A 26,328-nucleotide genomic window follows, 5' to 3' on the forward strand; every position below is an offset into this window, starting at 1 on the left:
ATAAAACAAATAATAACTAAGACTACACTTAGAAAATGAAGAAAACTGCTCAGAAGTTTAACTATGTTTCAATTTCCAATAATTTGAGACTGAAATATTTTCTATATAAAGCAGGCATTTCATAATATTTGGCTAAATTATCCCTTTTCTGACTGGTTCTTTGTTGCCTTTTCTAGTGATATCCCAACTGAGATGTATGTGCAAGACAACTGAAGTGTAGAAATAATATATTAACCATTTCTTCTAGATTTTCCAGTTTATTTGCGTAGAGGTGTTTATAGTATTCTCTGATGGTAGTTTGTATTTCTGTGGGGTCGGTGGTGATATCCCCTTTATCATTTTTAATTGCATCGATTTGATTCTTCTCTCTTTTCTTCTTTATTAGTCTTGCTAGTGGTCTGTCAATTTTGTTGATCTTTTCAAAAAACCAACTCCTGGATTCATTGATTTTTAGGAGGGTTTTTTGTGTCTCTATCTCCTTCAGTTCTGCTCTGATCTTAGTTATTTCTTGCCTTCTGCTAGCTTTCGAATGTGTTTGCTCTTGCTTCTCTAGTTCTTTTAATTGCGATGTTAGAGTGTCAATTTTAGATCTTTCCTGCTTTCTCTTGTGGGCATTTAGTGCTATAAATTTCCCTCTACACACTGCTTTAAATGTGTCCCAGAGATTCTGGTATGTTGTATCTTTGTTCTCATTGGTTTCAAAGAACATCTTTATTTCTGCCTTCATTTCGTTATGTACCCAGTAGTCATTGAGGAGCAGGTTGTTCAGTTTCCATGTAGTTGAGTGGTTTTGATTGAGTTTCTTAGTCCTGAGTTCTAGTTTGATTGCACTGTGGTCTGAGAGACAGTTTGTTAGAATTTCTGTTCTTGTACATTTGCTGAGGAGTGCTTTACTTCCAATTACGTGGTCAATTTTGGAGTAAGTACGATGTGGTGCTGAGAAGAATGTATATTCTGTTGATTTGGGGTGGAGAGTCCTATGGATGTCTATTAGGTCTGCTTGTTGCAGAGACGAGTTCAATTCCTGGATATCCTTGATAACTTTCTGTCTCGTTGATCTGTCTAATGTTGACAGTGGAGTGTTGAAGTCTCCCATTATTATTGTATGGGAGTCTAAGTCTCTTTGTAAGTCTCTAAGGACTTGCTTTATGAATCTGGGTGCTCCTGTATTGGGTGCATATATATTTAGGATAGTTAGCTCTTCCTGTTGAATTGATCCCTTTACCATTATGTAATGGCCTTCTTTGTCTCTTTTGATCTTTGATGGTTTAAAGTATGTTTTATCAGAGACTAGTATTGCAACCCCTGCTTTTTTTTGTTCTCCATTTGCTTGGTAAATCTTCCTCCATCCCTTTGTTTTGAGCCTATGTATGTCTCTGCATGTGAGATGGGTCTCCTGAATACAGCAGACTGATGGGTCTTGACTCTTTATCCAGTTTGCCAGTCTATGTCTTTTAATTGGAGCATTTAGTCCATTTACATTTAAGGTTAAGATTGTTATGTGTGAACTTGATCCTGCCATTATGATATTAACTGGTTATTTTGCTCGTTAGTTGATGCAGTTTCTTCCTAGCCTCGATGGTCTTTACATTTTGGCATGCTTTTGCAATGGCTGGTACCGGTTGTTCCTTTCCATGTTGAGTGCTTCCTTCAGGGTCTCTTGTAAGGCAGGCCTAGTGGTGACAAAATCTCTAAGCATTTGCTTATCTGTAAAGGATTTTATTTCTCCTTCTCTTATGAAACTTAGTTTGGCTGGATATGAAATTCTGGGTTGAAAATTCTTTTCTTTAAGAATGTTGAATATTGGCCCCCACTCTCTTCTGGCTTGTAGAGTTTCTGCCGAGAGATCTGCTGTTAGTCTGATGGGCTTCCCTTTGTGGGTAACCCGACCTTTCTCTCTGGCTGCCCTTAAGATTTTTTCCTTCATTTCAACTTTGGTGAATCTGGCAATTATGTGTCTTGGAGTTGCTCTTCTCGAGGAGTATCTTTGTGGCGTTCTCTGTATTTCCTGGATTTGAATGTTGGCCTGCCCTACTAGGTTGGGGAAGTTCTCCTGGATGATATCCTGAAGAGTGTTTTCCAACTTGGTTCCATCTTAGACCTCACTTTCAGGCACCCCAATCAGACGTAGATTTGGTCATTATACATAATCCCATACTTCTTGCAAGCTTTGTTCATTTCTTTTTCTTCTTTTTTCTTTTGGTTTCTCTTCTCGCTTCATTTCTTTCATTTGATCCTCAATCGCTGATACTCTTTCTTCCAGTGGATCGAGTCGGTTACTGAAGCTTGTGCATTTGTCACGTATTTCTCGTGTCATGGTTTTCATCTCTTTCATTTCGTTTAGGACCTTCTCTGCATTAATTACTCTAGCCATCAATTCTTCCACTTTTTTTTCAAGATTTTTAGTTTCTTTGCGCTGGGTACGTAATTCCTCCTTTAGCTCTGAGAAGTTTGATGGACTGAAGCCTTCTTCTCTCATCTCGTCAAAGTCATTCTCCGTCCAGCTTTGATCTGTTGCTGGCGATGAGCTGCGCTCCTTTGCCGGGGGAGATGTGCTCTTATTTTTTGAATTTCCAGCTTTTCTGCCCTGCTTTTTCCCCATCTTTGTGGTTTTATCTGCCTCTGGTCTTTGATGATGGTGATGTACTGATGGGGTTTTGGTGTAGGTGTCCTTCCTGTTTGATAGTTTTCCTTCTAACAGTCAGGACCCTCAGCTGTAGGTCTGTTGGAGATTGCTTGAGGTCCACTCCAGACCCTGTTTGCCTGGGTATCAGAAGCAGAGGCTGCAGAAGATAGAATATTTCTGAACAGCGAGTGTACCTGTCTGATTCTTGCTTCGGAACTTCCTCTCAGGGGTGTACTCCACCCTGTGAGGTGTGGGGTGTCAGACTGCCCCTAGTGGGGGATGTCTCCCAGTTAGGCTACTCAGGGGTCAGGGACCCACTTGAGAAGGGGGTCTGTCCCTTCTCAGATCTCAACCTCCGTGTTGGGAGATCCACTGCTCTCTTCAAAGCTGTCAGACAGAGTCGTTTGCGTCTCAGAGGTTTCTGCTGTTTTTGTTATTTTTACTGTGCCCTGTCCCCAGAGGTGGAGTCTACAGAGACAGGCAGGTTTCCTTGAGCTGCTGTGAGCTCCACCCAGTTCGAGATTCCCAGCAGCTTTGTTTACCTACTTAAGCCTCAGCAATTGCGGGCGCCCCTCCCCCAGCCTCCCTGCTGCCTTGTGATTAGATCGCAGACTGCTGTGCTAGCAATGAGGGAGGCTCCGTGGGCGTGGGACCCTCCCGGCCAGGTGTGGGATATGATCTCCTGGTGTGCCTGTTTGCTTAAAGCGCAGTATTGGGGTGGGAGTTACCCGATTTTCCAGGTGTTGTGTGTCTCAGTTCCCCTGACTAGGAAAAGGGATTCCCTTCCCCCTTGTGCTTCGCAGGTGAGGCAATGCCTCGCCCTGCTTCAGCTCTCGCTGGTCGGGCTGCAGCAGCTGACCAGCACCGATCATCCGGCACTCCCTAGAGAGATGAACCCAGTACCTCAGTTGAAAATGCAGAAATCATCGGTCTTCTGTGTCGCTCGCGCTGGGAGTTGGAGACTGGAGCTGTTCCTATTTGGCCATCTTGCTCCGCCCCTGCATAATTTCTTAAGAAGAAATGGATAATTTCCTGGACACTTACACTCTTCCAAGACTAAACCAGGAAGAAGTTGAATCCCTGAATAGACCAATAGCAGGCTCTGAAATTGAGGCAATAATTAATAGCCTACCAACCAAAAAAAAGTCCAGGACCAGATGGATTCACAGCTGAATTCTACCATAGGTACAAGGAGGAGTTGGTACCATTCCTTCTGAAACTATTCCAATCAATAGAAAAAGAGAGAATCCTCCCTAACTCATTTTATGAGGCCAACATCTTCCTGATACCAAAGCCTGGCAGAGACACAACAAAAAAAGAGAATTTTAGACCAATATCCCTGATGAACATCGATGCAAAAATCCTCAATAAAATACTGGCAAACCGGATTCAGCAACACATCAAAAAGCTTATCCACCATGATCAAGTGGGCTTCATCCCTGGGATGCAAGGCTGGTTCAAAATTTGCAAATCAATAAACATAATCCAGCATATAAACAGAACCAAAGACAAGAACCACATGATTATCTCAATTGATGCAGAAAAGGCTTTTGACAAAATTCAACAGCCCTTCATGCTAAAAACGCTCAATAAATTCGGTATTGATGGAACGTACCTCAAAATCATAAGAGCTATTTATGACAAACCCACAACCAATATCATACTGAATGAGCAAAAACTGGAAAAATTCCCTTTGAAAACTGGCACAAGACAGGGATGCCCTCTCTCACCACTCCTGTTCAACATAGTATTGGAAGTTCTGGCTAGGGCAATTAGGCAAGAGAAAGAAATCAAGGGTATTCAGTTAGGAAAAGAAGAAGTCAAACTGTCCCTGTTTGCAGATGACATGATTGTATATTTAGAAAACCCCATTGTCTCAGCCCAAAATCTCCTTAAGCTGATAAGCAACTTCAGCAAAGTCTCAGGATACAAAATTAATGTGCAAAAATCACAGGCATTCTTATACACCAGTAACAGACAAACAGAGAGCCAAATCAGGAATGAACTTCCATTCACAATTGCTTCAAAGAGAATAAAATACGTAGGAATCCAACTTACAAGGGATGTAAAGGACCTCTTCAAGGAGAACTACAAACCACTGCTCAGTGAAATCAAAGAGGACACAAACCAATGGAAGAACATACCATGCTCATGGATAGGAAGAATCAATATCGTTAAAATGGCCATACTGCCCAAGGTAATTTATAGATTCAATGCCATCCCCATGAAGCTACCAATGAGTTTCTTCACAGAATTGGAAAAAACTGCTTTAAAGTTCATATGGAACCAAAAAAGAGCCCGCATCTCCAAGACAATCCTAAGTCAAAAGAACAAAGCTGGAGGCATCACGCTACCTAACTTCAAACTATACTACAAGGCTACAGTAACCAAAACAGCATGGTCCTGGTACCAAAACAGAGATATAGACCAATGGAACAGAACAGAGTCCTCAGAAATAAGACCACACATCTACAGCCATCTGATCTTTGACAAACCTGAGAGAAACAAGAAACGGGGAAAGGATTCCCTATTTAATAAATGGTGCTGGGAAAATTGGCTAGCCATAAGTAGAAAGCTGAAACTGGATCCTTTCCTTACTCCTTATATGAAAGAGACTTAAATGTTAGACCTAATACCATAAAAATCCTAGAGGAAAACCTAGGTAGTACCATTCAGGACATAGGCATGGGAAAAGATTTCATGTCTAAAACACCAAAAGCAACGGCAGCAAAAGCCAAAATTGACAAATGGGATCTAATTAAACTAAAGAGCTTCTGCACAGCAAAAGAAACTACCATCAGAGTGAACAGGCAACCTACAGAATGGGAGAAAATTTTTGCAATCTACTCATCTGACAAAGGGCTAATATCCAGAACCTACAAAGAACTCAAACAAATTTACAAGAAAAAAACAAACCACCCCATCAAAAAGTGGGCAAAGCATATGAACAGACATTTCTCAAAAGAAGACATTCATACAGCCAACAGACACATGAAAAAATGCTCATCATCACTGGCCATCAGAGAAATGCAAATCAAAACCACAATGAGATACCATCTCACACTAGTTAGAATGGCAATCATTAAAAAGTCAGGAAACAACAGGTGCTGGAGAGGATGTGGAGAAATAGGAACACTTTTACACTGTTGGTGGGATTGTAAACTAGCTCAACCATTATGGAAAACAGTATGGAGATTCCTCAAGGATCTAGAACTAGACGTACCATATGACCCAGCCATCCCATTACTGGGTATATACCCAAAGGATTATAAATTATGCTGCTATAAAGACACATGCACATGTATGTTTATTGCGGCACTATTCACAATAGCAAAGACTTGGAATCAACCCAAATGTCCATCAGTGACAGATTGGATTAAGAAAATGTGGCACATATACACCATGGAATACTATGCAGCCATCAAAAAGGATGAGTTTGTGTCCTTTGTAGGGACATGGATGCAGCTGGAAACCATCATTCTTAGCAAACTATCACAAGAACAGGAAACCAAACACCGCATGTTCTCACTCATAGGTGGGAACTGAACAATGAGATCACTTGGACTCGGGAAGGGGAACATCACACACCGGGGCCTATCATGGGGAGGGGGGAGGGGGGAGGGCTTGTATTGGGAGTTATACCTGATGTAAATGACGAGTTGATGGATGCTGACGAGTTGATGGGTGCAGCACAGCAACATGGCACAAGTATACATATGTAACAAACCTGCACGTTATGCACATGTACCCTAGAACTTAAAGTATAATAATAATAAATAAATTTTAAAAAAAAAGAAATAATATATTGAAACTTGAATTTACATGTTTCACTTCATATTTTGAAATGTCTTATTTTAATATATAATATATAGTAAATAATTTATAATATATACCATTACAATAGACTATGAACTATTCACACACATATTAAGTTGATGTGTTCAAAATTGTTTACTGATAAAATGTTTGAAAAATGAAGTTTAGAAAATGCTACTTTAGACTGTGGGAAGAAAGTAAAAATCAATGCAGGTGTAGTCTTTTTCTTAGAGTATAAAAGCAGTGATCAAGTCATCATGGCCGACTACTAAACTGCTAAATTTCCAGGGATACATGTCGTAACATCTTCTAGCTACCCTATTGAATGAAGGGGTTTCACTACAGACAAATAGGGGGTCATTGATCAATTACCTTTGGAAAAACCAAAAGCACAAACTTGAACTATTTCAGAAATCTATAAAGTTTTCTTTTTCAAAACAATTCAGAGCAGTAGTTCTTAAACAGAGCTGAGTATCAAAATCATCGAAGACAGTTTTAAATACAGACTTTATTGACTCAACCCAGAAATTTTGATTCATGGTTCTGAGAGCAGTTCTCAGATGTGTTTATGTTTTTAAAACTTCTGAATTAATTTTGATGTTTACGTCCAGTTACGAATTACTGGACTAGATATTTTATTGCTCAGTGTCTCCAAAGTTCTTTCTAAATAAGTATGTCAGTTGTTATTTAATGACGAGTGTGTGTCAGGTTTTGTGCTGGGCACTAGAGCTTTACTTTAGAAAATGAAAATAGATTTGCATCATATATAAATACATTTTATCGATAAAGGGCTAATATCCAGAACCTACAAAGAACTCAAACAAATTTACAAGAAAAAAACAAACAACCCCATCAAAAAGTGGGCAAAGAATATGAACAGACATTTGTCAAAAGAAGACATTCATATAGCCAACAGACACATGAAAAAATGCTCATCATCACTGACCATCAGAGAAATGCAAATCAAAACCACAATGAGATACCATCTCACACCAGTTAGGATGGCAATCATTAAAAAGTCAAGAAACAACAGGTGCTGGAGAGGATGTGGAAAAATAGGAACACTTTTACACTGATGGTGGGATTGTAAACTAGTTCAACCATTGTGGAAAACAGTATGGCGATTCCTCAAGGATCTAGAACTAGAAATACCATATGACCCAACCATCGCGTTACTGGGTATATACCGAAAGGATTATAAATCATGCTGCTATAAAGACACATGCACACGTATGTCTATTGCGACACTATTCACAATAGCAAAGACTTGGAATCAACCCAAATGTCCATCATTAACAGACTGGATTAAGAAAATGTGGCACATATACACCATGGAATACTATGCAGCCATAAAAAAGGATGAGTTTGTGTCCTTTGTAGGGACATGGATGCAGCTGGAAACCATCATTCTCAGCAAACTATTGCAAGAACAGAAAACCAAACACTGCGTGTTCTCACTCATAGGTGGGAATTGAACAATGAGATCACTTGGACATGGGAAGGGGAACATCACACACTGGGGCCTATTATGGGGAGCGGGGAGGGGGAAGGGATTGTATTGGGAGTTATACCTGATGTAAATGACGAGTTGATGGGTACTGATGAGTTGATGGGTGCAGCACACCAACATGGCACATGTATACGTATGTAACAAACCTGCACGTTGTGCACATGTACCCTAGAACTTAAAGTATAATAATGAAAAAATAAATAAATAAAAATATAGAACACTAAAAAGAAAATAAATAAAATAAAAAATACATTTTATCATTTTGACTTATTTTTGTTTTGTGTTTTAATACCTGATGATTTAGGTAAGTCAAAAAAGTAAAGCCCTAAGGCAGGGGTGTGTAATCATTCAGCTTCCCTGAACCATATTAGAAGAAGAATTCTCTTGGGCCACACATATAATACACTAACACTAATGATAGCTGATCAACTAAAAAAACAAATAGCAAAAAAAAAAAAAAAAAAAAAAAAAAAAAACAACAACAACAACAACAAAAAAACTCATAATGTTTTAAGAAAGTTTACAAATTTGTGCTGAGTTTCATTCAAACCCCTTCTGGGCCACATGTGGCCTGCAGGCCACGGGTTGGACAAGCTTACTGGGACATGCGTTTATATAAGCACAACCTTAGCTGTAGCAATGGTTGAATTTACCATTCTAGCTAATAAGGAAGTAACACTTTCAAAACACATTATGCCATGTTTATTTTTGGTAGACAATACTGATTAGTACCAAATCAAATGGGCACCTTCCAAATGGAGAATATCGTGGATCAATTATCCCTGTGTGGAGAGACAATTCAAAATCCAGATCAACACTTATATGTGCCCCTATAAGACATGATTAGTGATTTGATGTAATTTGTGAAAACATTAAAATGTGAGTTTACTTCAGAACTTTTTCAGTGAACTAAGAAAATTCTGACTTAGAATTTTGCACTAGAGAATATTTTGAGGCTGAACTCGTTCAATTTACTTATTTGTTATTAAGTAACAGATTACTTAATTAAGTTAGTATTTTTATTTCAGGTTTTTAAATGTCTGGTAAAAATACAATTGATTTTGAATAGGGAGACTAATATGGATTAAAGATAGACATTCTTAAATAATGGAGATAAGAGAATGAATACAAGTTTTTGAAGTGTTATGATTGAAGAATTTGTTATAATAATGAGTGACAATAAGACAGTTCCAAATAACTGCTTAAACATAGCATTGGGCTTTGTTTCTTAGAAATAAAGGATAGTTTACTTAAAAATGTATTATTTATTGTCCATAATACAAATTTAATTAAAGCATTTTCTTCTTTTAATAGACTAGAAGTAAACATCAGAACATATGACAATTCCATTCCAAGTAAGAATTTAGTTAATGAAGTTTAATTTTTCTTAGATTGGAAAATAATTTTAGGAACTAATGACTAGTGTATTCCAGTAAATGTGATAAAGCAGAAACTGCTATGAATTTTTGTAAAAATTTTATAAAAGCATGTATGCGTGATATTTGTATGTGTATGTTGGTTGGTGTATATGTGTGTGTATATTTCTGGCCTTGATGTAGATTTGCACTCACTGGTTTTGAAGAAAGATTTAGTTTGCTCTCCTTCATAATACAAACCAATTTTACTTGTGTAAGATTCCCTTGTTTTTAGAATTCATAATTACAGTAAAGAGGGCAAATATAGTCAGAGAGATGGAAATAGTTAATGAACAACCCATTTGTTAAACAGCTGCAACTTTAGGAACGTTTACTTTAATATACTGAGCTGAAATCTGCCTGCACTGCTATAACTATTACCTATTGGTTCTAGCCCACTCCTCAGGATACGTATAAAAGAAGTCTATAACATTGTGATTAAGAGCATGGGCTCTGGGCCCAAAGCACCTAGGTTCAAATCAACTCTGCTACTTACTAGCTTTACGATTTGGAGCAATTAATTTAACCTCTCCCCATCTCTGTGCTTTATTTTTCCACATCTGTAAAATGGAGACAATTATATTACCTAATTCAAAGCATTGTTATAGAGATTAAACAAGTTTACTAAAATGCTTAGAACACAGTCTGGCACATAGTAAACACTACACGAGTGTTAGTGGTTGCAGTTATGCTATTATTACTATGACTACTTTTCACCAATATAGCAGCTCTTTAAAAATCTAAAGATAGTAACCATATCTCTGATTAGTCTCTCCGTCCCCAAGAGAGCTATGTTGAGTTTCGTTACCAGTTCCACTTTTGACATAGTTTTCAGATAGTTTGATCTTCCTGATCACACTATTCTGGTTGTCCTCAAGTGTGTATGTCCTTCTTTAAATAGAATCTCCAGAATGGAATGCAGTATTTCCACCTAGGGCCCTAATTCCTGCAGTTTGGGATGCCACTGAGGTCAAAGACGTGCTAAAAGAAACACTCAGATGTAACCAATCAAGACTTTTACTGACTGTTGTCAACATCGTGCTAGTTATTATGAAGACTATAGAAGAAATTTTATTGTCTGCAATCTAACTAAAGTGACATAAAGAAAAAAAAGCCAGGATAGAGGAGATGATGTAGATATTTTCAAGGAAACAGTAAATCTCTATTTTCTATTCCTACTGTCTGATTCTATTATTTTACCATCATGATTTAAGTATCTGTGAAAATTAGTTTAATGTAGAAAATAAAATTACAAATTTATTTTTAATAAAATTCAATGATAAATAAGAAAAATAGTTTTTATTTTCTCTGATTGCTATGCAAATAAAGTAGGAACTCTGAGAAAAAATCTATATGTTAATTTATAACTTAGTTTAATTTAAATAATATGTTTCTTTTTCAAGAATATTTCAGGTCTGTGGAACATCTGACATTAACTCCAAGTTGTTTATTATCCTTTCTAATTTAGTCAGTGAATCAAGCAGAAAATCATGGAATCAAAAACACTTTGCTTTGACATTTCCCAAACCACCCCAGAGAGGTACAAATGATAAATCAAGACCTTTGAAATCACAAATAACAGTTACTGTAAGTATACAAAAAGTCATTTTTAAAAACAAAATCTAAGTTGGTAAAGCATATATAAATATAAGACCTTTGTAACTTGACTTTTACTACCTGTTGGAAGATTTTTTTTTAATTTGTAATTTTCTGTACAACAGACTGCCCCTACTGCTTTAGATTAAGCTCATATTTCTACATAATTATCCACATCAAAGACATTATCTAAGCAAGCTGGAGAACCTAATACTGCACCTGGCAAGTTCTATCAGGCATGTTTACCAACTGCAAAAAGCAGTTAAAATTTATATATTAGAGCAGAAACTGATCTTGATGAGGTTTCAAGGTCTCCTTATTTTACAAAATATGAAATTCAGGAGACTCGATATTAAGAGATTCAAGTTTTCTACTGTTTCTCTAAAGTGGAGTTATCCTATCAATTAGCAAAAGGAAAAACAAGCATGTATAGATCACCTATTATGATATCAAGCAATTTTAAAGCATCTCCCAGAGCGAAGTTAGAGTCAATGCATTTATTCGAGGGTAATTTATTACATCTGTAGTGATCCAGCTTTCATGCTTCTCTTCAGGTTATCTTTTAATTCCATATTACCATTTGCTTGTTGGCACCTCTACTGAATAGTTGAGGGAAAATAAGAAGCAATTCTAAAATCAGTCTTTACGGTTATTTATGACAACTAACTAGATTTGGCAAATATTTGGGTGAGAGTTGAAAATAAATTACACCACTGCTGCACAAGTTAATGTGAATCAAGCATCTGTTTATTTCATTCAGTTTATGTCTTTGTTTCTTTTTGTGCGGTGCAGTTGGGGTCACAGAATCTCAATTTTACAAGGCACTTTAAAAGCAGGAGTAGAAATTAAGCTAGGGTTTTACAACTATTACAGGAACTGTCATGACAAACTTCAAGTGGATCAGTTTATTTCTGATTTAACTTGGGAATAGACAGTGTTCAGTTTTTTCCAAAAGATTCTCCCCATATAGAATTCCCAAAAGTCTACTGTTGGTTTTTGAGGACAAGTCCTGGAATGTCATAGATCACTGTGGTCCTGCTCTAATATCAATAAGAATCATTAATGGAATCATAAAGTTCCCTCTAAAGTCATTTTATTTCCAAAGTGGAGTTATCTCTCTCTTTCTGTCTCTCTCTTTCACACACACACACACACACACACACACACACACACACACACACAACCTTGAAAGAGAGAAAAAAAACCTAAGTTTAAACAGATGGTTAGTAAAAATATAAACTTTTTATGTTTCAATATAGAAAGATATAACTCATTCACAAATGTGTATTATTATTCTAACCAGTCTTTTCAGAGGCATGACCAAAGAAAACTAGAGGAAGGCCAGAAACCAGCTCATGTATGGATAAGGCATTCTTTAAGAAAAATTTTGCAACGACCACCTATTTACACAGCTGCCAGGGAACAGACTCCATTCAGACATCTTTATACTTCCAAAACCCATCTTAAAAAAGCAGAATATAAGAACTCCAAAGATGAAAAAAGAGGAACACCTTTGAAGAAAGATTCCAAGAAAAAAAGAGACTCATATGCAACAAATCCAGAATCCAAGCAAACAGTAGAAGATGAGAAAACTAAAAGACAAAACGAGGCAGATAAAACTCCCTTAAAATCATCACATGAAAATGAACCATCTAAGAAGTCAAAACCCAATTCAGAAACAAATCCAGAATCCCAAAATTCTAAGACAGTCTCAAAAAATTATTCACAAAAAGATAAGAAAGATTCAAAGAATTCCAAGAAGACGAACACTAAATTCATATATACAAAGAACAATCCAAAGAAAGATTTGAAGAGGTCAAGGACTAGTAATGATGCCATATCAGAGATTTGCTCAGAAAATAGTTTAAATGCTGATTTCCTCATGTTAGTGGGAGAGTCTGATGATGAATCCATAAATTTTGATACATGCTTAAGGAATTATTCACAGAATAATTCAAAGAAGCCTGCAAAGAAGGACACAAAAAAGAGTGCAAAGAAAAGCTCTGATGCTGAATCTGAAGACTCAAAGGATGTTAAGAAAGATTCAAAGAAAGATAAGAAAAATGCCAAGAAAGATGACAAGAAAAAGGATGTAAAGAAGGACACAGATTCTACTGATGCTGAATCTGGAGACTCAAAGGATGCAAGGAAAGATACAAAGAAGGATAAGAAAAATTTAAAGAAAGATGACAAGAAAAAGGACACAAAGAATTACCCAGAGTCTACTGATACTGAATCAGGAGACGCAAAGGATGCAAACGAAGATTCAAGAAAGTCAAAGAAGGCTTCAAAGAAAGATGACAAGAAAAAGGATGCGAAGAAAAGTACAGTCTCTACTGATTCTGAATCTGAATTGGAGTCAAAGAAAAGTCAGAAAGATGAAAAAAAGAATAAAAAAGGTTCAAAGACAGACAATAAAAAGTCTGTCAAGAGTGATGAAGAATCTACTGATGCTGACTCTGAACCAAAAGGAGATTCAAAAAAGGGTAAAAAGGATGAAAAGAAGGGAAGGAAAGATTCAAAGAAAGATGACAGAAAGAAGGATGCAAAGAAAAATGCGGAATCTACTGAAACTGAATCTGATTTGGAGTTAAAGAAAGAAAAGAAAGACTCAAAGAAGGAAAGGAAAGGTTCAAAGAAAGATGTCAAGAAGGATGCAAGGAAGGACACAGAATCTACTGATGCTGAATTTGATGAATCTTCCAAGACAGGCTTTAAAACATCTACACAAATCAAAAGTTCAGATACTGAATCTGAAGAGGCACTATATAAACCTGGGGCTAAGAAGAAAATTGATGAATCGTATGGCATATCTGCAAATTCAAAGCTGGAAGGACTGGAATTAAGGAGAGGATTCAGAATGTCATCCAAAAAGACTACATTCAAGGAAAAAGGGGAAAAGGCAAGTATAGGTAGAGTTCCTCCATCAAGAGAAAGACCACCACTCCCTGCTTGTGAGTATTCTCTACCATCACCAAAAGTCAAACGTCTTTGTCGGTGCAAGATGCCTCCTCCACCTCCAAAACCGAGATATGCTCCTTTGGTAAGTTTACTATTGTTTTATTTTTAGACTAAAATGGATATAAAATGAAAGACATTTTTAGAGTCTGAATTTCTGTTTTCTCCAAATAATAGTTATCTTTTACTAGAATATTGACAACTTTTTAACTCAAAGGTAAGAAAAATAAAGAATACCTCACAAGGATGCAGAATATCGCAAAAAAGTTATAAATTTAAGAGAATAGAAATTATTTTGACTAGAGAAGAGAGAAATGACTTGTGATTTAAGAAAACATGTGAAGTTATGTATAAAGAAGGTCATTTTGCAAAAAAAAGAAAGTGGTTAAGTTTTATGCTTGGAAAAGAACAAAAATTAAAATTGACTAAAACTTCTACAGGGGCAGATTTAAGCGAGATATAAAGACATTTCCTGAGAAGTTGATGAATACAGTAAAAGCTAGATTAACCAAAATGCATACGTAGCAGGTGGAATACATGCCAAGATTCAGCTGTGCAAAAAAAATAATAAATTATTTAATCCATATCTCAAGTGCAGTTTTTATGAGCCCTCATTATAACTGATATCAGGAAACAAAAGTTAACTTTTCAGAAATAAATATATCTTCTCTAATTTATAAGTCTCATGTTAACTTTGTCTATTTGGAGGTAAATACTCTGCCAACTTAAAGCTAATACTTCTCTCATCCAGGAGACTTTCCCTTCAATCCCTTCCCCAAATAGTCTGATTGTAAGGGAAAGCTTAAATAGACATCTTACATTAGACATAGGAGTTCTGGATTAGTGCTTACACTGCTGATAAAGATATACCTGAGACTGAGCAATTTACAAAAGAAAGAGGTTTAATTGGACTCACAGTTCCATGTGTCTGGGGAGGCCTCACAATCATGGCAGAAGGCAAGGAGGAGCAAGTCACATCTTACTTGGATGACAGCAGGCAAAGAGAGCTTGTGCAGAGAAGCTCATGTTTTTAAAACCATCAGATCTTTTGAGAATCTTCACTATCACAAGAACAGTGTAGGAAAGACCCGCCTCCATAATTCAATCACTTTCCACTGGGCTCCTCCCACAACATGTGTGAATTATGGAGGTTACAATTCAAGATGAGATTTGGGTGGAGACACAGCCAAACCATATCAAGTCCCTATTCCACATGTTTCCTCCCTTTCTGTCTCTACAATTTTTGGTTGGGAGTAACTAATTTACATGATTTCTGGGCATCAACCTTTGTTTCCTATGCTTGCATGGTATTCATTGTTTATTCTAAGCATGGTAGGGCTGCTGCCCTCTGACCTTTTAAACTCAGGGCATCTGTAGATATGGCTAGTTCTTGACCCTAAGCTTCTCATTTTCATTAATTTCCTCCTCCCTTTCTTCTCCTCATTTCTCCTCCTTGTCACCTTCTTGTTCTTCTAACTCAGGAAATTTATATTTCCTCTTTTAGGCTCAGAGAGATCTATTTTATCTTATATTCCAAATATTTTCTATCTTTGGTTTATAATAAAACTTTACATACATACATCAATTTACTCCTTATATATTAATATTTTTTGGAAGATAAAAACACCTTGTATCACTCTCAGAAAGCCTGGGTTTCAAGTCTAGCTTTCTCCTAGAAGACCCCAAAACTCTGCTTTGAGACTCAGAGTTGATTAATGACCCCCTTGCTCTAGGTGATATCTTCTCTCTCCACCAGATTGAGTTAATGAATGGCTAGCCACTAGTGTGACAATACTTATAAGAAATAAAAGTACACTGGAGAATAATTTTTAAGATAAATAAGAAGAAAGACTCTGAAATAGCTAGGCTCTTTTCCACAGGCAGTTTTTAGGAAAAGTAAGTAACATATAAGAAAAAAAAAATTGAGTACAAGGATTAATTTTAATTTTAAAAAACATCTTTCAGGATATGTTCTAGGCTTGTACAATTCATGCCAAGTCTCTTTAATAAACTTCCATATGCATTCTCACCATTCAGTTAGGCTTTTCTATCTCTACTACTCCACTGAAACTTTTCCTTTAAAGATTACCAAATACCTTCTTGTGGCCATATCAACAGGCTTTTCCTCCCTCTTCAGGTTATTTCATAATTCAACAGCATTTAAACTAACCTCTCTGTCTGGAAACACTTGCATTACTTCACTTCTATGACTCTGTGCTCTCCTGTTTTTATTTCTACATGTGGTAGCTTTTAACCGCCTTTATTGTATCCTTCTCTGCCTCATTATTAAAAATTGGAATGATCCTTTCTTCGTTCTGGACACTCTCTATTTACAATACTCTCTTTGTGAGTTTATAGTGTTGAATGGTTTTAAATATTATCTATGTATTGATGATTACAAAATTAATATCTCCAGTTATGACCTTCCCATTGAGCTCCAAAATCTCTCCAGCCACTTACTTGAAATCTCCACTATAGTATCTACTGGGCATCTCAAACTTAAAATGTTTAAATAATACTTTTAATCCCACACTAAGTTCTATTCCTCCCTTAGCCTTCTTCATCTTATCAGATGGCACCACCATCCAGCCAGTTGATTTTTTTAAGCCTGGACATAATATCTTTCTCACTTCTTTTTCTCACTCTCCACAGGTAATCAATCAGCAAGACTTGTTTACTCTACCTCCAAAATATATCCTGAATGAGTCCACTTTCCTTATCTCCATTACTACCACCTTCATTGCTCCAATCATCACCATCATTAGCATCTAGCTATCCATTAACTCATTATGTTGCCCAGGTTGGTCTTGAACTCCTGTGCTCAAGCAATCTTCCAGCCTTGTCTTCCCAAAGTGCTGAGATTGTAGGTGTAAGCCACCATGTCTGGCAGAATAAAATTTCTTAGTCTAGCTTCCAGTGTCTACAATCTTTAGCCCGTACCCATTTTTCTCCATAATCATGTAGCACTTTTTGTTTTTTCTCTTGTCATCTAACCAAACTGGAATTCTTTTTGTTTCTCATAAACACCAAGATTGTTTTCTTGCTAAGCCTTTTCATGTGCTGTTTCCATTGATTGGAATGTTCCTCCCACAGATCTTTGCATGTCTATTCTTTTTCATTATTTAATTTTTCAGCTTAAGTGTTCTCTTTAGAGAAGCCTTCCCTGACTACATTACTTTATGTTACCCTCTCCTCCACCACTATCCAGTCACCCTCCAAACACTGCGTCATACATTTTTTGGCTTCATTGAATTTATCTTTATATAAAATTATATTTTATTCTTTTGTTTGTTAATTATGTTGGTCATCAGAATTCAGGTTCTATGCAGGCAGTGAATCTTGCCTGTTTTTTCATATATATATATATGAAAAATATATATATAATATATATTTGGTATATATGTAAATATAATATATATAATAATTATAATAATTATTATAATACAATAAAAATATATATATATCTCCACAGATTCAAAAACAGCACCTATGTTATATTTAGTTGGTTGAGAATTTAGTCCCTCTAAAGAGCTACATATCACAGTAGTCGAGATTCGGATATCCCTTTTTCCAAGCATTTTTGCTCTAGATATGTCATTAAAACAAGTATTTTTTTAAGTTGGGGGAGTCACAAAAATGCACTTTACATTCTAATTGGATGTCTGGAAGAGAATACCTATGTATCCTGCTCAATTGTGTATGGGGAACTTATGAACAAACTTTGTTATTGAATCTTATGGAGTTTTCTCCTTTGTTTGTTTGTTTGTTTGTTTGTTTTTTAATATGGGCTTGAAGAATGATGGCTTTTCTCCTTTTCTCCTCCCCTGGAGTCCTAGTGATTCTCACAGCAGCACATAAGAACCACATAAGTAGTGCTGTGTTTCAGGGTCAGCACTGTTTACACTCCTGGATTAAGATTATTTACATTTTATATTATGTTTATAAATCTTAACAATATTCTCAAACATAAGTGAAGAATTCTTTATATTCCAGCTGCTAAGGTAGAAAAGTAGGGTGTTATGTTTAGGGTGTTTTGATTTCCATTCTGTATGTGTATATATAATCTTCAACAAAAATACAAATACAAAAACAGAAACAAAAAAAAATATGTAAAGAAAAGCTAATCATTTAGATCCTTATGTCCACTTTCTGATGCCATATCTCCCTACTTTCTTATCTTCTTGAGGTAAACAATGTTAGCAGCCTGGGATCCATTTTTCTCTCTTACACCATTTCCTTGTATAAGCAAATGTAAGGAGGGAGGGAGGGAGAGAGAGAGAGAGAGAGAGAGAGAGAGAGAGAGAGAGAGAGAGACAATTACATAATTTGTTTTGACCAAAATACAATCATGCACATGTAGTAAAGTACAACTTATTTTCTCACTTGACAATACCATGGTCATCCATATAAGTCATTAGACATACATTTAATGTTATTGTTCTTATTTCCAACTTGCTTATGAAAACACACACAGAATTTTATCTGTCAATTCCACACATTCTGAATTTGTTTTCTTTACATCTTTTAAGTTTTTTATTTTTGGTTATCTCTCTACTCATTCCCACTTTCACCCCTCACTTTTTTCTCCTCTCTAGGTACCACTTACCAACAACTTACTATGTTTCATTCCATACTTCTCTCTAAGGTTCACTTTACCATATCAAACATTCAAATACACACAGACACATACACACACACAAACAAACACACACAGACACATACACACACACACACACAAACACACACACACACACACACAGTGGTGGCATCTGGGAGCAGGAGAGAAAGTGTCTGGCAGCTGGGAGAGGAGGAAGTGAGGTTTTCTTATTGTTTTATTTAAAAATAAAGAAATAATACATATTTCTTTGCATCTTGGTCAGCAATAGTTGTTACAGCTCCTCCTAACTTTTGCCATTTTAATGGATGTATAATGATATCTCCTTGGTACTTTAATTTGGATTATCCTGAATGCTAGTTAGTTTAAATATCTTTTGAATGTTTGTCGTACCATAAGTTTGATGTTTTGAGAATTATTTCTTTGTATTCTTTGACCATTTTTCACATGGGTTATTTATGTTTCCTGCATTTATTAAAGTATCTTTGCATATTATAGGTATTACTCCTTCATCTGTCTTCCTTGTTGTATTTTCCCTAACTTTCATGCCTAGTAATTATTTTGCAGTGTATTTTGCTGTGCACAAATGCTAAATTTTTACATAGTCAAATACATCTATAATTTCTTTGGTTGTTTCTTGGCTGTCTGTATTAGTGAAAATTATCTTCTCCACAGAGTAGTTTTAACAGGGACTAAAACAAACAAAAACTAGTCCTTAGTAAATAATAAACTGTCATCAGTGTCCAAATTGAGCATTGTGACAATCAAGGTTTTATTGTACTGAAATGAGTTAACAAAGGAGATGTCCTAATGTCTTTCCCAAAAGAATTAAATACATTATTTGAAAAATCGAAAGTCCCATGCAGGTTGTATAATCTAGTGGCTACTGCATACAGCTTTGGAGTCAAACAGTTTGGATTTAAATCCTTGCTCTATCACTTACTAGCAGGATACTTTTCCCCAAAAGTATCTTTCTTAATCACTTGGAATATTATTTTTTCTCAAGTATAAAATGGGATATTAATAAGACCTTACCTATAGGACAATGAAACATGTAATGTGTTTAGTATATTATCTGCTATTTTATTATGCATATTCAGGGAGCACCACTCCTATCAACATCCCTCAAATAACAATGCATGTGGCTTTTAATTTCATCCAAGTTATATGAGCACAATGTAAAAGAAACCAATGTATTAGAACATGTTTAATTCAACAAATAAACCAATCAATATTTTTAACTGCCACTCTCTCCTCAATAAAATTAATTAATTGATAGCATATTTCATTTTCCAGGAGGAATTATCATTTTCTGAGCATGCAGAGGCTACATGATATTATGCTCCATACTTGGCAATTGATTAAAAAGCTTATCTTTCAGTTTCTATAGTTAATTAGGAGTCAAAAGAAGACAGACTAAATAATCAGAAAACCTAAACTAAGGAGGCTGCAAGTTGATTCATTGTTCTTATTCAAGGAAAGTGGGTGTTGTTGTTGTTGTTGTTGTTGTTTTGTATTAAACTGGAAAGCACTTCAAGGAAGTAGTTATTTCAGGTGAAATCAGTCAAAACGCAAATTGAAGCAAAACACATAAGAACTGTCGAACTTGGTTCACTTTATGCTTTTTTTTTTTTTTTTTTTTTTTTTCTGGGATACATGTTGCTTCATAATAAAATAAAGCAAGTAAATCCCTCTCTTATTCTGAGCCTGATTTCTCATCTCTAAAATGAAAAATTGAACTAGATGAGCTGTAATTTCAAATTGTATGGCTAGCATAGTGGGATGAATTTGTCATTTCTTAGTTGTGCCTGCCTGAAAGATATAGGTCATATGTCTCCCCGTAACACTGATGGACTACGGATAGGATATGAGGCTAACCAGATAGTAGAAGTGACTGACACACTAGAGCACAAAAATATAATGGTAACATTGAATGGAAATTATTACCACAAGAAATTATTCTTAGAAGGATTCATGAATTATTGGCTACCAATGATTTCTAAAGGTTTTTGAAACATGTTAGAGATCTTTGCACAATATATAATCATGACTGGGGAGGTCATTTCTTTATGAAACTGTCATTACCTGATTTTTTTTTTTTTTTTTTTTTTTTGAGATGGAGTCTCGCGCGATCTTGGCTCACTGCAACCTCCACTTTCCGGGTTCAAGCGATTTTCCTGCCTCAGCCTCCCGTGTAGCTGGGACTATAGGTGCCCGCCACCACGCGCAGCTAATTTTTTTGTATTTTTAGTAGAGATGGGATTTCACCGTGTTAGCCAGGATGGTTTCAATCTCTTGACTTCGTGATCTGACCACCTCGGCCTCCCAAAGTGCTGGGATTACAGGTGTCAGCCACCTCGCCCGGCCACCTGATTTTATCTATTAAAAAGAATACTGGCATTGTTTTAATTTGAAGCAATCTCACTGTATTTGATAAAGTGACAGTCAAGTACCAGTGTAACTGAATGTCCCAGATAGACAGAAAGACATAAGTGCCTACTAATATGTTTCTGTTTTTATTTCCTTTGCTGGTTATTTCCATATCTCTGAATAATATATTTATGTGACTACTTCTCAATTTTACACATTTTCCTTTGGTTTTCTTCCACAACAGATAAAGATATAGGTTGTGTACATCATTCTCTCTTATTCTCTCTTTCAAATTGGGTCCTATATTTGGTTTTTAATATATTTTCCAATTACCTTTGTAACATTAAATATTATATTTGTAGCCTTTTTCCTACTCTTTTTCCTTACTTTTCTCTTCAGTTCTTCATTTCTGTACCTTTTCTTTAGTTCTTTTTTAAAAAGTGCTCTTTTAATAGTTCCCTGCAATGACCTCTCACTGAATATTACAGTCTTGTCTGTACCTACATTAACTTGTGATCTCTTGCCTTTGTAAAATCTATGTCCCTTCCCTTAACTTCCCTGAGTTTCTACTATTGTGGTTTTCTTTCTTGCTCCTACTTTTCTTTTTCCTCTCCTACTACTGTTTCTTTATGTTCAATTCTTGAACTTCTTCCTCTTCCTACATCCAACTCAAAGTTGTTTTCTATGACTCAGTTATTAGACCTCGACTCTTCTCTATATACTCTGGAAGCATTAATCTATTACTGTGGCTTAAATTTTCACTTCTTTGTAGACATTTCAAACTGTATATCCCCAGACTATTTTTTCATCCTAACTCTTGTCTATTATCTCCTATATTCAAATAATTTCTAAGCTCCATGAGATCAGAAAAAATGAAAATGTTTAAATTCATTATTAATTTAAATTTAATCCACCATTGGAGCCTTTTCTGTTATTCTGGTAGAGTCATCTGCAAATGAGAAATATAGTACCTAACCTACCCAGTATAACAAATTGTTCTTAGATTCAAATACTAAAAAACGGTGTGAAAGGATTTTATAAATGGCAAATCATTATACAAATGTAAGACTTTATTACTACTATTACTGCCTTATGCCTTCATTTATATTACTCCTCTTTTTTCTTGCAGTGGGTTTCTCCTTCTTCTCCAGTTGTCTTCTTCAAAGCTCAGTTTTCCCTCAAAACGCTGTAACACTTACTTTGCTCTCTATTTGTTGGGTTGATATTAATACTGTGTTCTAATTCTTTCTAACCACTGTAACACTTAGAATATTGTTATGCATGTAGAAGATGATTAACAACTAATTTGTTGACTGATTAACTTAAAAGTTTGGTAATAAGTTGAGAGTTTATGTTTGGAATTTTATCATATTTAGGAGAATTATCAATCTTTATTTCTATGTTTCATGTATCAATAAATATTCCTTGAGCAAATATTCTGTCAGGCACTGTTAAAATCAATGAAGATATAAAAAGCTTGTCTGTTACTTTCAAAGAAGTTAAAATTTTCACCTAGGGAATAAAAATTCTAGCAGCTTTTGTTTTAGTTGTCCTCTCTAAAGAAAGTAGCCTTCTCTGAAAATAGGAACACTCAAAATATTATACAAAACCAAGAAGATTTACATTCTTTTCTCATCTATGTAATTTGCTCAGTTATTATTATGATTGTACATTGTATCTATCTTCTGCTAAAAAGTAAACTGCATGATGATAAAACTCTTTAATTTGTTTACTAATGTATTTGAAATTCCCAAGAAAGTGGGCATTCAATATTTGTTGAAAAAGTGAATGTGGCATTTGTTAGAGGACTACCAAAAAATGAATGAAAGAATTTCTCGGCAGTTGTATGAACACAGTTGGAGCTAGATAATATCAAATTTAAGTATGTTCGGTTCATAAATTTTTCATACCACAAAGGTGAAGTAATATTTCAGCTTGGTTATAAAAGATAAGCAAGATTTTGACAGAGACAATGGAGAAGTTTATATTCAAAAATTAGCAACTAGTTAAAAGCAGAACCAGGCTGTGAAATTATATTATGAGATGCAATATTACAGCATGATGCCTAAGGATGAAACTAACTGAAGGAGAAAAGAGTTTACAGCCAAGAAGCCAGTCAAAGTGGATGGTGGGAGAAAGAGTTGGCAAGTGGCATGATAAGCATGATGACAGGCTAAGGGAAATAAAAGCAACAGAAAATATTGTGATGCCTCTTCACAACAAGTTTTTTTTTAGAGAAATATTATTCATGTTCTTAGCCCACTTTTTAATGAGATTGTTTGTTTTTTTCCTTGTTGATTTGTTTGAATTTGTTGTAGATTCTGGATATTGTTCCTTTGTCAGATATATAGATTATCAAGAATCTTTCCCACTCTGTGGATCGTTTGTTTACTCTGCTAACTGTTCCTTTTGTCATGCAAAAGCTCTGTAGTTTAATTAAGTCCCAGCTATTTGTCTTTGTTTTTATTTCATTTGCTTTTGGGATCTTGTTCATGAAATCCTTGCCTAAGCCCAATGTCTAGAAGGGTATTTCCAATGTTGTCTTCTGGAATGTTTATACTCTCACAAATAACCACTAAAAAACTTACGCATGTAACCAAACATCACCTGCTCCCCAATAACAGACGGAAATAAAAAATAAAATAAAATAAAATAAAAAACAAACACTAAATTATAAAATAGGTGGGAGGAAGTTCTGGTTTGTCCTATGATATGATAACTTTTTGATGCGTTTTTAAATTGTATGCACTTTGCAAATAATTTTTTTCCTATTTTTTGACTGTGTTACTGTGTTGCTACTTTGCTGTGGCCAAGCATAGAAACTCTTTCATCACCAACTGTGAGATTTGGTGTTTTCTGTTGACCTCAAACTGTCAATAATAAATTCTAATTCCAAACTCTGTCTTTCATAGAAAACGTCTTATTTTCTAGACGTTACTCAAACTCTTTCCTATATGGAAAAAAATTCTACCACCCACTACCATTCTCTGAGCTATCAATCTGATTCCTCGCTAAGGCGTTAAGTTTAATTTTGGTTACTCTTTCCATAATAACTATGGTTTAATCAAGGCTTCTAAAGATCTTGAACTCAAAATCTAAATGAATGAATTTTTAATGTTTGAATTTGGGGTAATGTGAAATGCTCTAGAATGTGACATTTCTAGTGCCTTTCCGAAATCGTAATATACAGTTAGAAGTTATTCCACATATATTTAAGGATAAAACAAGCCAACATTTTCTTTCAATTGTTTGGGATTCATAATGATACAGAAAAAATGACTGAACTGTGAATCAAGAGTGCTTTGAAAAGACATATTTCTGAGAGTGAAAACAAGATCTGTCTAATAAAAAAATCAAGAAATAGAAATAGATAATTTATACAGGAGTAAATAAATATGAGAGGCAAAATCATGAAAAAATATTGACCATGGTTAGTAATCAGAGCAACCCCAAGATATCATTTTGCACCTAGTAATGTGACTATATATATATATATAAATCTTATGTATATTAACTATATCAATACATAAAATACAATTTTTATATGTATTGTATATGTAAGATATATCTTACAACTGTTGAAACTTCAGTGACAGCAATACATTTATTCACTGCTGACTTCAGAAGGGGACCAATATAAACCAGCTTGACATTCCCCTGGGCCTATATGGGAATATGTAGGAAGAGTCATAAATGGTAAAATAACATTTGACTCAACAATCCCACTCCTATAAATATAATAAAAAATTTTCAGAAGAAAATAAAAAGAAAAAACAAACTCTATGCATAAAGAACATGATTGCAATACTGTCTATAAGAGAAAATCTTTGGTATAAATGTATAATGTATAAAATTATGTATACTTATAAATTAATGTATATATTTGTATAATGTATAAAATTAGAGGGGGGTTAGTAAGATCTGAAACAGATTAGTATGCATTCATTGAAATAATAATGATGGAGCCTAGGAAACTAGAGGGAAAGGTTTATACTATAAGGCTAAGAAGAATAAACAAGAAAAAATACTACAAGATTGCAACTAAACAGAAATCTTCATGTTTGTGGATAAAGAGTATGCGTTAAAATGCAAATTCAAAAATAATTGTGTTAGTGGGTGGAATTTGGGGTGACTACAAGATATTTTAAATGTATTTTCATTTTGTACATTGTATTTTTATTTTTAAAAGTTTTAATCCATTAATGTAGTTGTGAAAGTTTAGACTAATAGTGTAACATTGAGGGGCCTTGGCTCTTGTACAAACATTGATGATTGGACTACCATTCGGTACTTCTCACCCTTCAATGTCCATTAAGATTATTCAGGGAGCTCGTTGAATGTGCATATGGCTAGATTATATCTTCAGACATTTTGATTTGGTAGGTCTGGGGTGGAGACCAGGGATCTGCATTTTTAATAAGAAATAATAAAATTATATCCAAGTTCCCTTTCAACTATGACATTCTGTGCTTTCATGTGATTCTTAACACACCATAGATGTCTTGATTAATAGAAAAATAAAGCCTTCCTTTTTATTTGCATTTTTCTACTTTGTTCCTCAGCCTGAAGCACCGTGGATTCATAAGCTGCTTTAAAGAACAACTGAGCACTTGGTTTCACAGAATGGCCTTACCACAGTAAGCACCAGCTACTCTCAAATGAGCATTTCTACCTCTGTGGAATTGAAATAAAAACAAGTCTTCCATGAGTATCAAGAGCTGCTTTTTTTGCATATAATTTACAGAAGTGATTTATAGACATGTTTTTTTATTATTTATCAAATGTCTCAATTATTCAGATCAAAATAATTTAGTGTTTTCCCCCATGTTCTGAAGCTTCAGTCTGGACACTATTTCTGAGTCTGAGTTCAAGTGTACTCCCCTTCAAAACTCTTACCATATTTCATTAAATTTCTCCTTTACTTAGCATTCAAAATAAAAGTAAATAAAGAATGAAAGGGAGGAAGTACATCTTCCACACCCTTAAGAGAAACAGAGAACTATACGTAGATATTAACCCCTGACAAAAATTGTTTGTTTGGCCAAACTTTCATCATACCCCTGAACCATCTCCTAGGCTTATCTAGGCATTCCCTCTTGTAAAATCAGTTTTAGCAAAAAAGGTGCTAAATCAGTTTAGCAAGAGTCTTACACCCTTAATAACTGATCCTTCAATATATGATCAGGTTTCTTATCCTCCACCATCTTCCAGGTGATTTCTCATCACCCTGGAATCCTGTTAAGTCAGTATAGCCAGAATCCCCCCTTATCCCCGATGTCACTTCTCAGTAATTTTCCATCCACTGACTGGCACCCTCCTCTTTGGCTATAAATTACTATTTGCTCATGCTATATACAGAGTTGAGCCCATTCTCTCTCCTCCAGTGAAATACCCCATTCCCATGGCCCCTATACCTATCATG

At 35.3% G+C, this 26,328-nt stretch overlaps 1 protein-coding gene across 2 annotated transcripts in view; it reads left to right on the forward strand.

Moving 5' to 3' along the window:
- The window catches only part of CYLC1 (cylicin 1), a 45,506-nt gene extending 19,889 nt beyond the window's left edge, over window positions 1–25,617 (forward strand). The window contains exons 2-5 of one of the 2 annotated variants that reach the window (XM_045383436.2): window positions 9,267–9,307; window positions 10,836–10,954; window positions 12,276–14,006; window positions 25,469–25,617. In XM_045383436.2, the coding sequence (XP_045239371.1) occupies window positions 9,267–9,307; window positions 10,836–10,954; window positions 12,276–14,006; window positions 25,469–25,501 (1,924 nt within the window). In that variant the 3' untranslated portion in view covers window positions 25,502–25,617. Of the gene's footprint in view, window positions 1–9,266; window positions 9,308–10,835; window positions 10,955–12,266; window positions 14,007–25,468 lie in introns of both variants that reach the window. The other variant, XM_045383435.2, reaches the window with a different exon arrangement.
- Window positions 25,618–26,328: the final 711 nt, after the last annotated feature.

Source organism: Macaca fascicularis, chromosome X (genome assembly GCF_037993035.2).
Source record: "Macaca fascicularis isolate 582-1 chromosome X, T2T-MFA8v1.1".
Taxonomy (NCBI): Eukaryota; Metazoa; Chordata; class Mammalia; order Primates; family Cercopithecidae; genus Macaca; species Macaca fascicularis.